General features: G+C 41.6%; 1 protein-coding gene across 1 annotated transcript in view; it reads left to right on the top strand.

The window, feature by feature from the left end:
• Positions 1 to 19,959, top strand: part of EPB41L4B (erythrocyte membrane protein band 4.1 like 4B) — a 165,027-nt gene extending 145,068 nt beyond the window's left edge. The window contains exons 14-16 of the mRNA XM_083188266.1: positions 7,135 to 7,168; positions 12,180 to 12,247; positions 16,716 to 19,959. Coding sequence (XP_083044392.1) covers positions 7,135 to 7,168; positions 12,180 to 12,247; positions 16,716 to 16,863 — 250 coding nt within the window. The 3' untranslated portion in view covers positions 16,864 to 19,959. The remainder of the gene's footprint in view (positions 1 to 7,134; positions 7,169 to 12,179; positions 12,248 to 16,715) is intronic.
• The last annotated feature ends 615 nt before the right edge of the window (positions 19,960 to 20,574 follow it).

Here is a 20,574-nt window from a genome sequence, read left to right as displayed (position 1 = left end):
TGTCCCACACTGTTCTGGGTCTTCACGGGTGCTTCATGTTTCCAATAAACTCTGTGTAACATAAAATATCTCCTAGCAATGAGGTTCAGAGTCTACAAATGGTGAATAGTGGGTAACAGCATAATTCGATTATTGCTGAATACACATGATGTAGGGCAGGTTTTATACAAAAAAACAATCAACAACAATGTTCTGGGTACTGAGTCATAGTAAATGAAAGTACTTTGTGTTTATGCTATACGCAGTAGGGCTATTCATACTACGTGTACTCCTGTGCATAGAGTACTAACACAAGGTAATTTCATTTTATATAACCAAGTACCCTTGGATCTCTAACCTTGTTTTTGGATACTACTTTTGTGAAGCTGGACTCCTCTATCTGTCTGAGCTGATAGTTTCACAATGACCTAAATCACTTAAAGCAATTGTCTAATTATGAAAGCCTACCTGTAGCAAAGGCTATTCCTAAAGGGCATTCTTAGTTGACCTTCAGAGTCACCCGAACTCAATAGAATAGCCACAGGTTCTCAGAGTTGGTCCTCAGGACCCCACGCTGCATGTTTTGCAGGTCTGACAGAATCAAGTGAAATAATTACCTCCACTTAAAATGTGTCTGGCAATAATGCGTGCACCTGTTGGGAGACCTGGGAAACGTGAACTGTGTTGGGTCCTGAGAACCACTCACCTAAAGCAGGCATGTCCAAACGATGGCCCTCCAGCTGTTGTGAAACTACACATCCCAGCATGCCTTGCCATAGATTTAGCATTCCCTAATAGCAAAACTTGGCAAGGCATGATGGGATTGGTAGGTTAACAGCTGGAGGGCCATAGTTTGGACATGCCTGACCTAAAGTATTTAAGTGCTGCCTTAACTTACCTTCTACCAGGTTTTATGAGGGTTTAGGAAGATTAGTTCTGGTCTGATGAAATGGTAGCAGCTAGAACCCCTTTAACTTGAGGACATTTCTGATCATGCACTGGATCTACGTCTACCTGGAGGGGAGAAAATAAAACTGTGACTAGTGAAGCAAACCACCTCTGCCAGAAGTGTGGCAAGCAAAGGGAGTACGTGAAGGTCCACTGCATTTAAAATACAAGAAAATAACCCACACCAACCTAAATTACAGATAAAATAAACAACTACCAACTTCTGCCCTCACATCACATTCAGGTCCTTTTCACAAAGGGAAAATAGTCACAACACTGGTGAAGTGGAAGTAACATAGTAACAAAGGGGGTTATTCTGGTTCACTCCTTTTTGGCAAATTCCTTCTCAAATGGACAAAACCATGTGCACTGCAGGTGGGGTAGATGTTACTTGTGCAGAGAGAGTTACATTTGGGTGGGGTTTTACTGCAAAGTGATATTTATATTGCAGTGTGAAAATAAAGCAGTCATTATTTCCACTGCACAGAAACAAAATAACACACCCAAGTCTAATTCTCTCTGCCCCCCCTGCAGTGCACATGGTTTTGTCCATTTAGGAAGGAATTTGCCAGAATGAGTGAACCAGAATAACCCCCATAGTAATTAATGCTGAAAAAGATGTTTTGTCCATCGAAGTTCAACCTATCTAACTTGTAATTACTGACTTGAGTAAGTCATATCTATAGGATTCCCTCAGTGGCCAAAAATGTATCCAGTTTTAAATTTAAATATTTAGATTTAAATTCATTAACAGTAGTTGCTGTAATCACCCCCACCGGCAATGAGTTCCAGAATTGTACTGCTCTAATGGTGAAGAATCCTTTTCTTAATTCAGTACGGAATTTCTTTTTCTCGAGCCTCAGTACATGCCTGCATGTCCTAAGTATAGGCCTGTTAGTGAACAAATCATCTCCGTTCCATATGATTCCCAATCCTGTATTTGAACATACTAATCATATCACCTCAACATACAACCTCTGTTTCTCCAGTGAAAAAATACTCAGCCTGGTTAACCTATCTTTGTATTCTAGTGATTTGTGTCCTTTTATGAAGTAAATATTGTAGAGTTGCTATACAAGAGTGAAGGATTATATAGTTGTGGGTGATTGAGTATGGCAAACAAACATTCTATATGCATGATTTCATCAAGAGATTCTGGGTCACAGAAGCTTCAAAAGTGATAAAATGGAGAGTGATAAACAGCCAGCTCCTACCTGTCATGTCACAGACTGTGTTTGAAAAATGTCAAGCAGGAGCTGATTGGTTAGTTGTTTATCACTCTCCATTTTATCACTTTTGAAGCTTAGTGCATCTGGCCCTGGGAACGGTAGCAACTGATCATAGTTTTTTAAAGTGTGTGAGCTAAATTTATGTTGGCCTTTTATAAATACAGTAGTATCCATCAAAAACTGGTCTCTGGTCATTTGTGGCATAAAATTGACTGTTTCTCAATATAACATACTGATTCCATAGTAAAATTGCAAACAGTATGCCTGTTTATATTTGTAAATGTCTGAGTAAAGAAAATCATTAAGTTCACTGAGATAAAACATATAATTTTTCTATTTATGATATACAATAGTCTAGATGGTAAAAAATTATAATAATAAAAGATATTTCTTTGTAATGTATAAACCATAAAGGTCAACGAACATAATATTGATTGCCGGACGCGCTCCGGACAGGTCCCCAACGTGCGGCAGCCTCCAGTGCATCCTTCCCACAGCAACGTATATGGGGTCTGTTGCAAGGCAACCAGGGACCCGGGGGGATGGCACGACAGGATTACTTCTTCCGCAGTTGCTAGGCAGCAGGGAACACCAGGTGACGGCAGTGGCCGAAGTGCTTCTCCGCTGCTGCGGTTTCCTGGCAACAGGGGGTGCTGGATAATCAGCGCCGGGGGGCTGGGCTTTTTGCTCTATTGATGATTGGCCACAAGGCCTTCATAATGGACTCAGCCCTGCAAATCCCCGCCGGTGGTAGCTTATGTCTAGCTGATTCACTTGCTTCTGCTCAGCTCCAGTAGTTCCTGGGTCTTCTGAATTCTTATTCTGGAGAGTCTATTTGCCTGTTCTGGCCCGATTCCGGTAGTTGTAAGCTCACCATTCTAAGACCTAGTTTCCTTTTCCAGTATTTGTGTGGGGCTCTCCATGCTTGTTTATATACCTGTGGGTTCTCCAGATTATTGAATACTTTTTGTGTGGTATTATATTGTGCTTTTGTGTGGTGTCATTTTTCGGTACTTGTTTCCTAGCACGGCGCCCACGATTTTGATTGAAGTGCGTCTTATGCAATCGCATCGCATGCAATATAGCGGCATGCGATGCGATTCAATTTTTAATTGTACAAGCACCCTAATGGGTGCTTACAATGTTAAATGCACCCCCATTGTCAATGCCTCCCCCACTCGTATTCTGTGTAAAGCGCTGCAGAATATGTGTGCGCTATATAATAACTGGTAACAGAGGCGTAACTAGACACTTGTGGGCCCCATAGCAAAATTTTAAAAGGGGCCCCCCAGCGTCTAGAAATCCATCCCAGTCTCTGTATTCTGTGACTGTATTCTCTGTCTGTGTCCTGTGACTTCCCCTTCTCTCTGACTGTCTCTCTCTGAAGTGAATCCACTGGATCTCTCTGTGTCTGTACAATCCACAACTGCAGTCACTGTGTGCTGTGACTCCCTCAGCTCTCTAACTGTTTCTATCCAATCCCCAGGAGCAGTCTTTGTGTGGTTTGACTCCCAGGCTCTCTGGCTGTCTCTCTGTCCCATCCTCAGTCTCTGTTTCCCAACTTGCCTTTGTCATCTCTCTCTCTCTGACAGTCTCTCTGTCCCATCACTCCCCCAGCTCTCTGTTTCTTCCAGCAACAGTCTCTGTGTCCAGTCTCCCCTATCACTCTCTGACTGTCTCTCCATTCCTTCCCTCCCCTAGCTCTCTCTAATGTCTGTTAGCAACAGTCTCTGTCTTAACTCCCCAATCTCTATCTCTGTCCTACACTCCCCAGTTTTCTGACTGCTCTGTCCTATCAGCAGTCTCTCTATTAAGGCTTCCCTGGCTCTCTCTTTCCTATCCTATAACCAGTCTCTAGTCACTATAGTGTTTCTGTACTGTCTCTCAGTGTGCCTCTAGTCTCTTCAAGCTCCTGTATCTGCTCACCTCCGTTCCCAGCACATGCAGAGATGACACTTCCTGATTTATGCTGCGTGCGTGCGTGCTGCTGTCTCCGTCCTGGCTCTGTTAATCCGCTGGAGAAAGTCCCAGCTAGGCAGTGCAGCGTGACTGGGTGCAGGGGGAGCAGCGGGCCCTGGAAACAGCTCGGGCCCCATAGCAGCTGCACCCCCTGCACCCTCGGTAGTTACGCCACTGACTGGTAATAATATTCTCTGTACAGCGCTGCAGAATATGTGTGCGCTATAAGAGAAACTGATAATAATAATAATAATAAGGTGAGCTATTGTTCTCTGGCATCATATGTACAGATGGAGCTCCTCTCTTCCAGTGCAGGGAATCTTGTACATATTCATAGGGGAATTGCAGTATACCTGGACAGCGTGATTGATTGCTATGCAAATAGTAGAAATTGAAGAATGGATTTTGTTTAGCAAAAAGTTACTTATTTCTGTTTTTCTCATTATTGCTGAATATTCTGTCTATTTCATTATTTGGTGCTTTTATTGGTGTGTGATATATATATATATATATATATATATATATATATATATATATATATATATATATATATATATATATATATATATATATATATATATATATATATTGGGTCCAGAGGGTGGCCGTCACTCCATGCAGCAGCAGACAAACGGGTCGGGTGCCCTCCCAGGAGAGGGGGATGAGACCCACTCCAATATATAACAACACACAAACGGGTGGCACTCCAGAAAAAATGACAATAATCAAACGGTCAGGTGATCCAACGTTTCAAATGTTATTACAACATTTTTCATCAGGGTATACACCGGTTTAGGTGTTTTGCTTAAAATAAAGCAAATAACAAATGTACAATATATTTATTTGTATGATGGAGGAGATAGGTCTGGGAAGGGGAAGAGCCAGGACTGGGAAGGGGAGGAGTCAGAACTGAAGGGGGAGGGTCAAGATTAAACAGTAAACCGCCCCCCCTAGAAGAAAAGTCTAGATCCGCCAATGGATTAATCCATCTGTGCTGAAGTCTTGATATCACTAAAACCTGCACTGTTGGTGTGCCTTGAGGACCGTGGTTAGGAATGCCTGGTATAGAATATAATGTACCTCCACTTCCCTACATTACAGAGTATAATGTTCCTCCCCCGCTCCCCGTAGTATAGAATATAATGAGCCTCTTCCTCCTTTGCCATTAGATTCCATGCATTGACCCATTCGATCTGCACTTTCCACTGTATAATGCAGGGAAGGAAGCTACCATGCCACCCCCAGCAGGTGCCGCCCCTAGGCACGTGCCTAGTGGGAAATCTGGCACTATATGCATGGTATGTAGGGGAAATGACAACATTTAGAATGAATGTCGGCAGTCAAAATTAGACATTGACAAAATGTTAACATCATAAGTCTACCATCATGACTGCTAACTGGCACAGTGTGGATAGAGTTATTCTGCAGTTAGGACTAGGTCCTAAATGTGCGCAAGAAGAACAATATGTCGACATGCCAACTGTTATGTGCTGTGCCCACCCCTATTAACACCTCCCTGCCGCTAGCGATACCTTTATTGAAAGACTTTTGCTTTTTTAGAACCGTATTCCATTTAAAGAAGCGCCCATCCTTCAATAATGTGTGTTTGCATTGGTAATTGTACTAGACCATTGTCATATTACTACATACCTGTGTCATCCATATATGTGTATAACTGCACTTTGCATGTGCTGTTAGTGTTGCACAGAGTAATTAGAAGATGAAAACTGAAATAGGCAGGAGATTATGTTGTGGCTGCCTGATTGGCGGTGTTAGACATGCTCAATAGGTGGAGCTACTCACACCCCTTTGACGGTGCACCCCCTAATAAAATGTGCTGTGCACGCCTATGGCTGTACATGAGAAATCAATGCAGCCTCATACATAATTTGACATGTTCTATACAGTGAATAATAGTCAATATTATCCATTCAGACTTTTTGCAGGGGCCGATTTAGGGGTGATTGTGCCCCTAGGCACAACAATAACTGCACCCCCCTATCCCGCCTAATTGTATTATTTTTATTTATTTTATTGATTACGTATAAGCCCTCATTTGATAATAACCAATTTAATGTTTTCATAAAAAGCCACTAACTGCCATTTGTATTATGTATACATATTTACTAAGTAGGACAGTTTACAGGGGTAGTATATGCGGGATGCAGTCAATTTGCCGGCGGTCGGAATCCCGACACTAGAATCCCGACCGCCGAAATCCCGAAACTTTCTCCCTCCGTGGGTGTCCACGACACCCAGAAAGGGAGAATAAAATAGTGTGCCGAGCGTAGCGAGGCACCGGGCCCGCTGCGTGGCGAGCGCAGCGAGCCCGCAAGGGGAAGGGGGGGGGGGGCGCTCCACGTCCCCCCCATGTCGGGATTACGGCGGTCGGGATTCCGACCGCCGGGATTCCGTCCGCCGGCATTACATATTGGATCCGTATATGCATGTCGGAAGTCATTTAGACTGTATACATATATATAGATTATGGTACAGTACAGTGGATATTTTGCAGTTACTGGTACATTTCAGGATTTCCATACTATCACAAGCATCCAAGTGTGCCCCCCCCCCCCCCCCCCCCCCCCCCTAATGGGTTCTTCGGCTGTGTTTGATTATTATACTCTTCTCCAATTTCCCCCATTTATTTCTAACTCCAAAGATTCCTAGATGGAGTGAATGAATTGATCTTACTGAAACTTTAATCTTTATTTTTAAGTCCTATATCCTTTAAAAAAAATAGATGAGAGCATTACTATATAGAAATTGTTTGTTTTTACTTCTGCAATGTGTGTTTCCCATTTACTTGTATCCATTTTTAAGTAAATATGATTATACTAATGTATTACTATTAATACGAAATCACAATTTAACAGATGTGTTTGTGTTGGAACTGGAGGGAAATCCTGCTTTGCACTGAGAACTTAATTTTGTGACATGACCATATTTAATAAACATACCTATAATTCTAAAGTTGTGCAGTGTTTCCTAAGATTTTCTATTCTTTTTCTCCCTACAGTACAAAAAATACGTCTGAAATGCAGAATTACCAGGTAAATTAGTTTCACTTGTAATCCTTTTTTTATTTTGTTGTGAAATAGCAATTTCTGTATTGTGCTGAGTATAATCATAACATGAACGGGCTGCTTTCACAGTATAGTGTAATTTTTTTTATCATGAAGTTGAACACATTTAAATTATTTTCAAGTGCTAAACTCAGGGGCTGGTTGAGAGGTGGACACAATGTCACAGCCGCTACTGTGAATTTAATTGAATACACGCCCCCTGCTGTCTTCTGTGATGTACTACTGCATCTGCAGATGCACCATTATATTGTATGCTAAAACACCATGTCACGAACCTGCTTAATCAGGTTACCAGACTTGTGTCTACGTGTCTCAGTCTGACTCACTCTGCATTCATGCTGCCAATCACTTGGAGAGAATCCAAGAATCCAGGCTGAAGCCAGATCATCTGTAAATCTTTGGTGGCTTGTTCTGTTCTCTCACCTGGTAGTGCAGACTGAAACTCCTTCAGTCCATGCCATGGATTGCATGTTCCCTCTGTCCTTCCTTCCAATCAGTGCTAGGCAAAGGGTTTAAAGGTTCAGCTCCAGAACTAGAAAGTTGCCTTCAGCAACATTGCTACCAGACACCCGCTTCGTACGCTAGCTTGTTTTTGTACTTGGCCCTTTTTGTTCCTTTTGCCATACCAGTACCCTGACAATAGCCTGGCTTCCCAGCCGAGATCCAGACTCCACTTGCTGTCCGGCTTCTTAGCCGCAGTTGACTATGGCTGCTGCATAACTATCCACTGTATTCCGGATTGCCGATGTGCAGCCAGATAGCTGCTATTCCAGCTGTCATTCTGACTTCCGTAAATACCCGGAATCCTGCTTCTACTCTGCACCCTGCGGCATCCAGTCGTCGATCCTGTGAACTTCCTGTTTAGTGTAACTAGCTGCTACCAGATACTTTACTGCAATAGGCTAACCAATGTCTGTCAGCTACAGTACAGTGACCAGCTACAGAACCGCAACTGGCTAACCAGCTGCTACCGGATACAGTGCTGTGACAGGCTAACCAGCCACTATCAGCTACTGTGTCACTTCGGATGAACCAGCTGTTAACAAGCTTCTAGATATTCCACTGCACGCCTCTGGAATTGAAGTTATATTATATGGTCATGCTTCGGTGGTCAGTGAAACCAGGGGTTAAAGTGAGGGGGGATGGGGTGGAACTGAGTTTACCACCTCCTAATGGTGAGGTGGAACATTTTAACTTCCACATTGTCCCTGCACAGTAATTCTTACAGAAAAGCATTGTAGTTTGTAGGGGGTTGCCGTAAACCCTACCAATGGCCCTATCTCTGCCTAATGGGGGGAGGGGGTTTAATTAGGTGGCATAGGGAAGTGAGTTACCCCACAGCGTCCAAGTGGCAGTCCTTATTCAAGTTCCAGCGCTTTACCGCTGATTCTTTGTCTACCCGGAAATCCTCTATTGTCAAAGTGGCATTGCCCCTTATATTATTTTCTCGGTACTCTTTACTTAGAAGGGCGCCCACGATTTTGATCGTGGGCATCGTTAGTAAAAAATCTCGGGCATCTCGGGCGAGGGTACGCGGACAGCTGTGAAGCCCTGTGAAGGTATCCGCGTCCCCTCGCGGGGCTCGCTGCGCTCGCCACGCTTCGGGCTCGGTGGCTCGCTGCGCTCGCCACACTTTCTATTCTCAACTCCACGCCGACGTGGATAGTGGGGGTATGAAAAGGTCGTAGGACGTGTACCGCCGCCCCTCGCGGGCTCGCTGCGCTCGCCACGCTTCGGGTTGACGTTGATCGTGGGGTGGCGTTAACAATTCGGGTGGCCATTATTCACTTCAGGGTGCCTATTTGGCCTCTGTGGCCCATTTAACATTGTTTCCTATGGAAAAATTGGGTCAATTGAGGCATTGAACAGGAAAATCGGGTCAATTGAGACATTTAACATTGTTCTCTATGGGAAATCTCGGGCATCTCGTCTGTCGCATCGCACCTGATTTTTTTGTGCATTCAATGCCCGAGATGGCCGAGATGGGCGCCCTTCTAAGTAAAGAGTACCATTTTCTCAGTTTTATTGCCAAGGAGGCACACACTTGTCGAATTCGGTGGGGAAAAGAGAGCATGGTCATGGTGCATCATTAATGAGGACTCCCTCATCTGAACCTGTTCAGACAAAGGAGGGGGTTTTCTCACAACACGTGTATCTGTATGGAGTGTACAGACTAGGCGATATTGTAAATAATATCACTCAGAAAGCCTTTCTGAGCGATTTTGTGAACAATATTGCTTAGTGTGTATGGGGCTTTAGAGGATTTTCTTGATCCTGCACAGATATTTATGGTAACTTCACTCCTGCATTGGAAGTTCTTCATTTGTGATGGTTCTAGACTATCATAAACTAACTTAGGTGCCTAATTAAACATTTTATAGTTCTTAATTCTTATGTGGTTTTGGAAAATTAAAACGAATTTTCTACTGCAAAAAGACGAAGGACTGAATTCAAAAAGCCCCAATCACGGTGACAGCCATGTTGGAGACATAGGGTTGCTTAGAAGTCTGATGTTGGCTGATGTCTGCTGGTTGGTACTCAATGGTGTGCATCTTGGTGGATTGGAGCTGCATCCAGTGGGCGTCTCAATAGGCGGCCTGTTGGCTGCCACATTAGTTCTCAGTAATGGCTGCAACCAAAGTGACAGCTGCTGCCATATACTTTTGGTTTCGTGACACAATTTATGGAACCTGAAAAGTGTGTTCCTTTTTTTTAATGTCCTCATTCACCAGCCATCCCCACATCTCAATGGACCTGGTAATATTTTCATCAAGATATTACATATAATCCTTTTCACTTTTAGGTATAATGGCAAGCTTTATTTCATTATAGTGTATCAGTGTTTTCGTAATTTTTTTTTTTTTTTAGTAAAGCTGGAGGAAAGAATAAATGATAGAATGTTTATCAGAGCTTTATCTTTATCTTAGGCAGAGGAAACTTTACTGTATTTGTTTACCTCACTTATTAGAGGAATTTATTTTCATAAATATATCTTCATTTAGAGACTTGGATACAAGGGGGGGGGGGGGTTGACTGCTGACATGAAGGAGAGATAGTCAGTAGCTTGTTAAGAACTTGTCTTCTGCTGCTTTTGTGTCATGGTGCTGTACATGGCAGATTTATCATGTCAGACCCAAGTGCCTCACTTGCTGTCTGAAGAGCAGCGGATGGCAACCCACCGGCTGTTAAGGTATGCGGCAGCAGGGGGTGGAGTACGCTGCCTGAGAGGGAGCCACATTTTTCAAGGGTTCCCGACTTCTCACACATACTCCTTCTCTTGCCCTGCCACTGAGCAATGCAAGATAAGAAGACTTCTCCATCCCCCCACTAAATACCGTATTTTTCGGACTATAAGACGCACCTGACCATAAGACGCACCTAGTTTTTAGAGTAGGAAAACAGGGAAAAAAATATTCTGAACCAAATAGTGTAATAATTTAGATGAAGATTGCAATCTAATTCTTCTGGTCAGTTTTTAGCAGGGGTTTTGAGTACTGAAAGTGGGTATATTAAAGGCAGGAACAACTGCGCTCCACTTATCACTTCTAAGTGAAAACAAAGAAATTCATCAGTTATTTATGTACAAATCAAAGCAGAGTAGTGTGGGCTGAGTGACAGTAACATTGCACTTTATAGAGCATACACATAGACACACACACATAAGAGCCAGCGTGTACACACACACACACACACACACACACACACACACATCAGAGCCAGCATACACATAGACACACACACACACACACACACACTGTAGACAGTATTGTAGATACAGACCCAGTGGTTCCCCGCATCCAGGCTCTCAGCTAATGCTGCCCGCGGTGCACTCCTGTGGATGGAGGTGGGGGGTGGGGAGCAGGGGAGTCACATGGTGCCGGCTCTGCTGCTAGGCTCTGAGATGCGGGCGCTCTGCTGCCGCGCTCTGAGATGTTGGGCTCTGCTGCCGCGCTCTGAGATGTCGGGCTCTGCTGCCATGCTCTGAGATGTCGGGCTCTGCTGCCATGCTCTGAGATGACAGCGCAGCAGTATCCAGGAACCGGCGCTACCCGCACACTTTATCTGGGCTCTCCCACCCAGCGCAGTGGGAGCGCTGCCCCTTACGTAAGCTCCATGTAAGCTCCAGCTCTCTGCTTCACATGTTATATTCGGTCCATAAGACGCACATAGTTTTTCTCACACATTTTGGGAGAGAAAAAGTGCGTCTTATGGTCCGAAAAATACGGTAGTTTTTTTTTTTTTTCATCTTAAAGCTCATTTGAGTGAATAGAAATGTGGTAAACATACCAATGGTCAGGATGCCACAGGCACTGGAATACAATACTGCCTCAAATCCTGACTGCCAGCATCCCAATCGGAATTATCTGGGGAAGATTAGGGTGAGGCTGCTAGGGAGTGGGAGGGAAGTAGGGTTTTGGCACTAGAGTGTGGGCTAGGCTGCAAGGAGTGAGCGTTATGCTGGATACACACCTACAGATTTATCTGTCCAATCTGTCTGGTGGGAAAAACCTGGTAATGTACTGGAGCAAATGGCCATCAACCATTTGTTCCCAATTACCGGAAAACATACAATGGTCATTCAGACAAATTTATATAAATCTTTTTCAATTAACAAGAATATTTTTGGACATTTTCCAGCATTTGGAAGCCAATAGTTGACTGTTATTTGCTACCACACATTACTAGGTTTTTGTTTCCACCAGACATACTGTATTGGACAGATAGATCTGTAGGTGTGTACCCAGCTTTAGGGTTAGGGGTCGGGAGGGTTAGGTGGGGACAGGGGGTAGGCAAGTATACCAACTGGACCCCTGTCAGGATTCTTAGCACCGGGATGCTGCTGCAGGTGTTCTGACTACTGGCTATCTGTATATATTCCTAGAAAATATAATTTTACTCATTTTTGATAAATGTGTGCAGTATTTAATCATTGTATATTTATGTGCAATAAATTAAAAACTTTGTTTTGTTTCTGTAGCAACAATACCTTCCAAATATACAACCGAGTCAGCAGCACTGGCATCCGCACACAACTTCCAATATCAGGTTTGACATTTCTTTCCTTCATTTACAAAGCTTCTAACAACATTTCTGTGCTTTTCAGGAGTGTAGTTCAGGTTCCGGATTATAGGTTTACAGTCAGTAGGTCAACACCATATGATTGACAGAGTCAAAAGGTAGACAGTGATTAAGGTAGAAAGGTACAAAATGTCAACAAGACAATTTTCCACAAGGATTTGTTGAAATTCATGTCATCCTACCTTTTTGCTTCATTTACTATACACGTGGACAATGATTGGGAACCGTAATCTGTAACGAGTGCAGTAAGCAATTTCGGGGGTATTCAATCACCTGCAGCCATCTTCTGATGGGGAAGATGGCTGCGGGGCCCTATTCAATGCTGTCTTCCCCGACCGTATTGAACAGGGTATCTCAGCAGAACAAGCCCAACTTCACAAGCAGCCAGGCTCATTCTGCCGGGAAGTAACGAGCTCCCAGCCACAGCTTGCCTCTTCTTGGCCACAGCTCGCGGCCATGCCTCCTTCTCGTCCCGCTGCAGGGACATTGAATCCCGCCTGCTTATTCTCGGTTGAGCAGACCGAGAACAGGACAGGGTCACGGCTGTCGGGCTAGCTCGAAAGCAGTGACGCCAGATTGAATACCCCCTTAGCCTGAGCAAAGAGTCTGTGGGGAAACACATCTGCTCTAATTGTGATCACCTGATAAAACATACAAAATGACACCTCATAAATGTAATAGAAAAACTTTTTGACCATTTTCTTGTTGACCTTTTGCACAGGTCAACCTTAACCACTGTCTGTCTACCTTTTTTATCCAGGTTATCTAATGCATATCGGCCTAATGACTGTCTACCTACATGCTGTAGATCTTTTTTACCACACCCGTGTAGTTCTGATAAACAAGAAAGGAATGGAGGCATGCAAGTCTCTGTTGACTAAATAGAATTATTAGGTGCACTTTAGCAACACTTGTTTAGTGACATTAATTTACATAGATGTAACAACACCCAAAGGAACACTGATGCATCTAATGAGTAATCTGCAAACCATGCTAATTGCTGCTTTGAAGGCTGCTCATTATGCAGTGAATGCGGAAACAAAGGAGTTGCCATTATTGTGAAGTGTATTAATAGTATAAAAAATCTGACACACCAGGAATTAATATTGTTCTTTTAAATTAAGGTGTTCCTAACATAAGAGGCAAACCCAATGCGGAATTATGCGTTGCTGGGCAACCTAGCAAAGTATATATAGGTGCCTAGTGTTACTGATCGAGCAGCCCAGATTTCACACTTTGCTGAGAACAGCCAGCCCATTTATCCACAGCACATGGGCCTGTTCAGAAGAGGATACCAAACTCTGTAGTGGCAGTACTCCCAATAATTCCATCACTAGGCGATCTTGAAAACAATAGTAACTGCACAATGGATTTTTTTTTTTTGTTTTATGTAACAAGACACTAACCCTAAGTGGTATTTACTAAACAATGGCTTTTTAAAGATGCCAATTCCATGCTTTTTACCTGTAGAATTTAAAATCGTAATATTGTTAAATGCAAAAGACCGCTGTTTTTGCAATTAATATTGTAGGTTTACATTTGTGAGCATATCCTCCAACAGTTGGTTGCTTTGAGAAACCACTGTTTAGTAAATAATACATTCAATCAGAATGTAAAAATACTCTCCTTTAATTTTGCTTTTTAGGTCATTTACTGATTATTTAGTTAAGGATTGTATAATAGAAAAGAAAACATTGTTAAAAGCTGAGCCTTGGGTCATGAAGCTGATTTACACGCAGAATGGATTAAGAACACCAGAGATATGATGCATTCTTTGTTACTGATGTCTACAATTTATTTTATTCTTTACTGTTTCTACCTTTTCATATAAAACACATTTGTGTTTTATTTTATTTACAACTTGCACCATTACATCCTATACTGTTAATACTGCGTCTGAGGCGTTATCTACTTGTCCCAGTGGAATGTGTATGATGTGTGTAGGATGAATTCGATAGATACTGTAGATAGATAGATTATGGCTTTATTTCACTTAAATATGAGAATACATGTTATTTCTATTCTAAAAGGACATTAACAGGACATCAAAGGACATTTTAAACTCCTTTCTCTAAAAAAATAATAATGTAATGATTGACTAAGTATTTTGAAGAGTTGTCCTTTGATAGAAAAACAGACCTATTTTATATTTCCAACTTGTCTGTGTGTGCTGCAGCTGATGACCTATTTGTTGTAATTTTAAACATAATAGCTGTATCCTCCCATTTATTGCAACACAACTTTCTGGCAGGCTAGACTATTATATTTCTTTATTTTGTAGTAGTGATTCTGGAGCTTAGAGCAAGAATATTATTTCAGTGACCTTAGTTACAAATATAATAATGGTATGTATATATGTATATGTATATATATATATATATATATATATATATATGTATATGTATATATATATATATATATATATATATATATATATATATATATATGTATATGTATATATATATATATATATATATATATATATATATATATATATATATATAGCGATCTGACTTTTTTTTTTTTTTTTTTGGCTTAATACATCTGCCCCTTTGTCTGTAAATTTGATAAGTCAGTCCTGTGTGCAGGAGGGAAAGTGAGAATGAATAGTTTGGTGTTAATGCTTTATAATCACATAGACAATCCTTGTATTTTGTCCTCCATTTTTAACTTTCCTATGACCCAATGCATGAACTATAAATCGGCAATAAAAACTCTTGCTAACAGGGAGTATGGATTAGGAAAACACTAATGGACTGCTTTAGCCTAATAGAATTACTTTTTTTTTAAATTTAACAACATTTTTCTTATCCTATCAACTTGTCAATCTCATTTTTCAAAACAAGAGAATACTGACAGTTGCCACGCATTTAATTACTTTGTTTATTTTATGATTTCTACAAATTGTGGATTTGTGGCAGTTTTCTTTCCAGAACATATCTTAATTATTTGCAGAGTAGTTAAATAATTGCCAGGCAAGAGCGTGATCTGGGATCCTTAGCAATACCTCCTCCCAACAAACACTATACTTTCTGCCCTCTGGCAACATTCTGGGATTGTTCTAACAAAGTTGCAGGCACTCAGGTTTTGTTTTACACATTTACATGTCATTAACTGTGACAAGGTTGATCGAAAGTGAATGCATTTTTATGTTGGCAAAGCTGAACGAATGCCTTATTTACCACTCTGAGCAATTCAATGTGGATTACTCTTTCCCCTCTTGCCTTCATTTCTCTATGGATAACTATAGTTCTAGTTACCCACCAATTTTATGTATCTGGGTACATTATACAGGTGGTGTGTTCCTTCTTTGCCATCTACAACTACAGAAGCTTTATTACATATCCATTACAAATCTGCACAATCTACTCATCTGTGTTTCATGTATTCATTTTTTTTCTTTTACATTGTGGTGGAATAGAGTCATTTATGGTACAGTATAAAAAGCTGTATTCCCCCACAATCCTTTGGTCCCAAAAAAGTCTGATTTAGTCCCCTTTGCTACCCAGTGGTGATAATTTTCTCTGGCAGGTGTACAGAGCAGTGTTTCCCAACCTCTATCCTCAAGGCACACTAAGGGAGGGATCTTCTAAAAGCTTGTGAGTCCCCACAGATGGACCAAATGAGCTGCAAGGTTACATTCATGGAAAAACCCAGAAAGCTGGGTTACTCATGGGGAAATAAACTTGGTTACACGTAAGTGTGTTTCCACATGTCAGTCATGGTTTTTCAGCACAGTAAAAAGCTTGCTATCTTTTGCCATAAATTAGCCATATAGCTGAACAGCCCCCTAACAGTCCAAGTTTTAAGGATCACTGAGATACTTATGTTACATGTTTGCACAGTATAGCTATCCTTAAAACGAAAGGTCAAATTCAGGATCGCTCATTGCGATCTGATTTCGTACCCGATAGTCGGGGTTTGCGCATTTCTGTGCATGTGCAAACCTCATCAGCAAACGGCATCGGCAAGTTACACACTTGCCGGGTCATTCAATGCGGGGAGGGAGGGAGGGCTGGGGTTGTGCATGGGGCAGCAGCAGGGGAACGCCCCCAGAATTTTATGGACATCCCCATAAAAAGGCAGGACGTTCGCATGGTATTGGGTGGAATACGGCAGGCAGGCGTGGCGCTTATGGGCTTGTTAGGCAGCGAATGTATGCTGCCTAACAAGCCAACCTGAATCGGGCCCTAAGACCGTTGATGTGCCTAGAGGGGACATAAAAAAAGATAAGAGCATTGGGACGTTCTGAACACCTGGACTAGTAGAACAAAGTTATCACAATTCATTGGACTCCACCCAAAATAAATGGGGGTTATAGGGTGGAGATAATAAACTATTTACTAAGTGCTTGTTGATCATTAATCATACAGTATATGTTTTTGTTTTGAATGGTTTCATCTGTCACTAACCATTAACTGTGCAAACACTGCAGGCCATCTTCTCATGACGACAGGCCATTATGGAAACCAGCTTCCAGTGGAGATGGCAGAAACACACGATACATTCAGGATCAGAACCAGAAGAATTTGGGAGGCATGCAAAGCATTATGTATCAAGACAAACTCATGACAACTCTTTGAAAATCATAGACTAAGTTCAACAATCATCACAGATACCATTGCATTCATGAAGTCATCTGTCTGTCCATCCTTTGTTTTCAAGCATTGCTTAATGTAAAAATGGCAAAGAGTCTATTCTCTCAGATAGCAAAATATTCACGGGTCTCATGTTGGATGCACACTCTCCCACAGCTGCATTTTGGACAAATCTTAATTTATTCACATGCTACATTTGAGAAGATAAATGGATGGGTGTAGAAACAGTGGCATTGATCATAAACCAATATGTATATTGCTATGGAATATCATGAGCAATACTGTATATAGACTATTTAAGTTTTGGGGATATCTTTTCCTATGTACATTTGTAATGGCTGACTCGACTGTAATGTGGGATTTGCTGTTTTTTTTTCGGCCAACATATGCTACAGTGTTAGGTTGATCTTTATCAGCAATCAAATAATGTAAAATGCAAATAAACCAAAATTCATCTCTTCCAGGGAAGTGCCTTTTTAGTGGTGACTCTCAAAAGAAGGTATAGACATTAATCTTCTAACCTTTGTTCGCCTAAAATACTTGGATAATCTATATTGTATAATACGTTTACAACTATTATCAATATAATGCTCTCCACAAATACTGTACATCTATCGGAGGCAGGACCCATATAGGTGGGCCTGTGGGAAATATTTGTCTATGGTGGAGATGTTTCAAACCTTTGATGGTTTACAGGATTATTAGTTGGTACATCGTTTCCCTCCAATCTCCAAGATTTTCCCTATCTATATCTGATCTATGATATGATACCTATTTATCTTATCTTAATATCCGTATCAGCGACCCAGCACTTGGTATGCCGGCTGTCAGAGGACAGACAGTGGCATCCTGATGCGCAGAATTTCAACACCTGCTAGGTAAGTGTTCTAAACCATCTCTCCCTCCCTGCAGCCAAACCATAACCACCACTCCTTAGCGTCTAACACTTCCTCCTGCAGCCTAACCTAAAACATACCCCCTTAGTGCTAAACACTAACCCTCCCTTCTCTGTGCCTAACCCTAAAGGTGCCCATACACTGTACAAGTGTGCTGTGCGATGCAATGCGCACTTCCGCGGGTATCTCATTGCACAGTACAAAAGTATGTGCTGCACTTACTTTTTGTACTGCCTTCTGATCGCATTGCGATCCAATGTGATCTAGTTAAAAACGCACAGGAAAAATTGTACTGTGTATGGGCACCTTTACACTTCCCATGCACCTTGACACTTCCCGTGCACCTTGACCATCCCCACCCACAGCCTATCATTAATCTCCCCTATACTGCCTAAACCTTTCCCAGCATCACGAGCATTGTTGGAGGATCGGCACCCATCTTCTCACCAGTGTCGGAATTCTGACTGCCGTCATCCTGAGCATCAGTATGCCAAACACGTCTCCTTAATCTCTAGTGGTATTGAATCAGGAAAATCAGCTTTTCTTTGGAATGAAGCCCCTCACCAGCTCTAGCCACACACTAAATATCATTGCCGATGCTGTAAGTGTCACTTGTTTTTTTATATGGTGGTTGGCGTGTAGCTACATTGTCTGCCTAGCCTGCATTGTGTCCCCAGACCCCAATTCTGGTTTGGGAATAAAGTATGAAAGCGCAAGTAACTGTAGTACCTGAACAAACCATGCTTTAGTGCAAGGGATGCAAATGCATGCAGGGTGAATACTGGCCACTTTTGAATGTAACTCACAAATAATAGATACTTTTTGTTTTTTGCACTGCAGTTTAGAATTCAATTTGAGCACCCCCTCTCAACTCCAAATCTCTGCCCCACCTGCTCACACAAGCACTAATGTGGTCTATGCATGAGCTGTCTGCAGTGCTTATGTTACAAAACCTTACTAACCTGTTATGTTCTGGAAAACGGTGGACAAGCACAGTTTTCATACACGTACTCAGTGTCCTCCGTCAATGTAATATAATGATCCGATATGTCCATAAAATGTGTCCTTTTTAAATGTTGATCATTTTAATATATTTAAAGGCTTTTTGGATTTTTATCAAGTTCTTTTTGCTTTATTTTTAAATCATACACCATGTTGCACAAATGACACATTTTGATTTAAGATGGAATTAATACTTTTTAATACTGGGGGAAGGGGGGTTGGGTTGTTCTTTTATAAAAAAAATTTGGTCATTAAATTATGCTAATGATGTAATTTTGAACTAATAATCCAATGAGCCTTGGGATGTAAAAGATATATTACAGTATATTTCCCTTTGTCCTGGAAGAATATGAACTGGCCGCTAACTGCACGTCTGGAAATGTCATTTGATATTGATAACTACTGGGGAATATAAAAAGCTTGACATTTTTTGCTATTCTGCAGAGAAGCTTACTGAATTGGTTGTAGTAACCTGCTGCTGGGAAATCCATACATTTTTATATATATATATATAGCTAATTTTATATCTTGATGGAGCTTATTAAGGATTTTTTTGATTATGTAAATATTTGATGTGTAAAGATTTGGAGTTTCTGGAGTTGTTTAAACCAAATACTGGTAGCTTTGAATTTTGATTTTATAGTTTTTGTATATGATTTTATTAGTGCCATGTGTAGGGTCTTCAAATGCAAATTTATTTTACATGTCCCCTCCAAATTAACATATATCTTGCTTCCTCCTGTATTTTTTTTACTAAAGGCTTTGTATCAAAAGACACTGTAGAATAATTTCTTTTCAGTGCCCCCCAGTCAGTCCCCCAGTCTACGTAGAAGAAGCGCTTGTACAGCATAAAGAAAGTAATTGGATGGTGAGATGTTTTGGTAAATTTCACAAGGGATGCCTTTTGTGGGCCTTGCACTATTTAATATGAAATATAGATGTTCTAATATGTATGTATTTAGTATTGTTGATTCAGAACAGTACGGCTACTATTTTTATGTTCAACCTTGCCCTTGAGAAAAGAACCTTCTTTTGAAAGAGGATGCTGCTGCCTGTGTGTGTGTTTAAATCGCATACGTATATTAAAATATATATTTGTTTACAAAAAAGTTTCCATCAACATTTTGTGTAAACCTTTATTGTATGTGCTAGGTACAAATAAACATGAACCTGTTGGAAAATGCATAGCATTTATTTCTCCTTTATTTTTGGAGAGGTGTAACCCTAACAGTGTCCTTTTTAATCCATCTTCATGAACTAATTAAATAGTGAGAGTAAATGTCTCTAAAGCCCCGTACATACGGGGCAAGCGATGTCTCTAAAGCACTGTGCTGAGCGATGTGTTTAAGCACACATGCGATTAGGGTAGCCAATTTGGGATCAGCGGGAACCTGGGATTTGGCCCCAAAATTGCCGGGTATTTCAGGACTGTGCATGTGCAGCTGTGCAAGCTGCACAGACGCTCCGCCCACCCCCAGCCACACTGCATTGCTCTCCCAGCCTGGCTTCCAGCCACTCAGCCTGCCCCCAGCGGCACTGCATTGCTTTCTTGGCCTGGCTCCCAGCCACCTGCCCACTTTTCACCCGGCCATATAAGGTAAATATGCGGTTGATCTGAGCATTTTTTTTATTTGGGAACTCAATCCTTGGAATCCCGTGATTGACCATTTTTCAATCCCAAATTCCGGGATTGAAAAAAATCCCCCGGGATTTTTTCCCTACATGCGATCAGGCGCGCACGAAGCAGGGGTTTCCGGGTATCTTGAAACACACGACCCCCCCGCCATCCACCGATCTA

The sequence above is a fragment of the Crinia signifera genome, chromosome 5 (assembly GCF_055691185.1).
Source record: "Crinia signifera chromosome 5, ASM5569118v1, whole genome shotgun sequence".
Taxonomy (NCBI): domain Eukaryota; kingdom Metazoa; phylum Chordata; class Amphibia; order Anura; family Myobatrachidae; genus Crinia; species Crinia signifera.
Note: the sequence above shows the minus strand (reverse complement) of the source record. Positions and strands in the feature narration are given on the sequence as shown.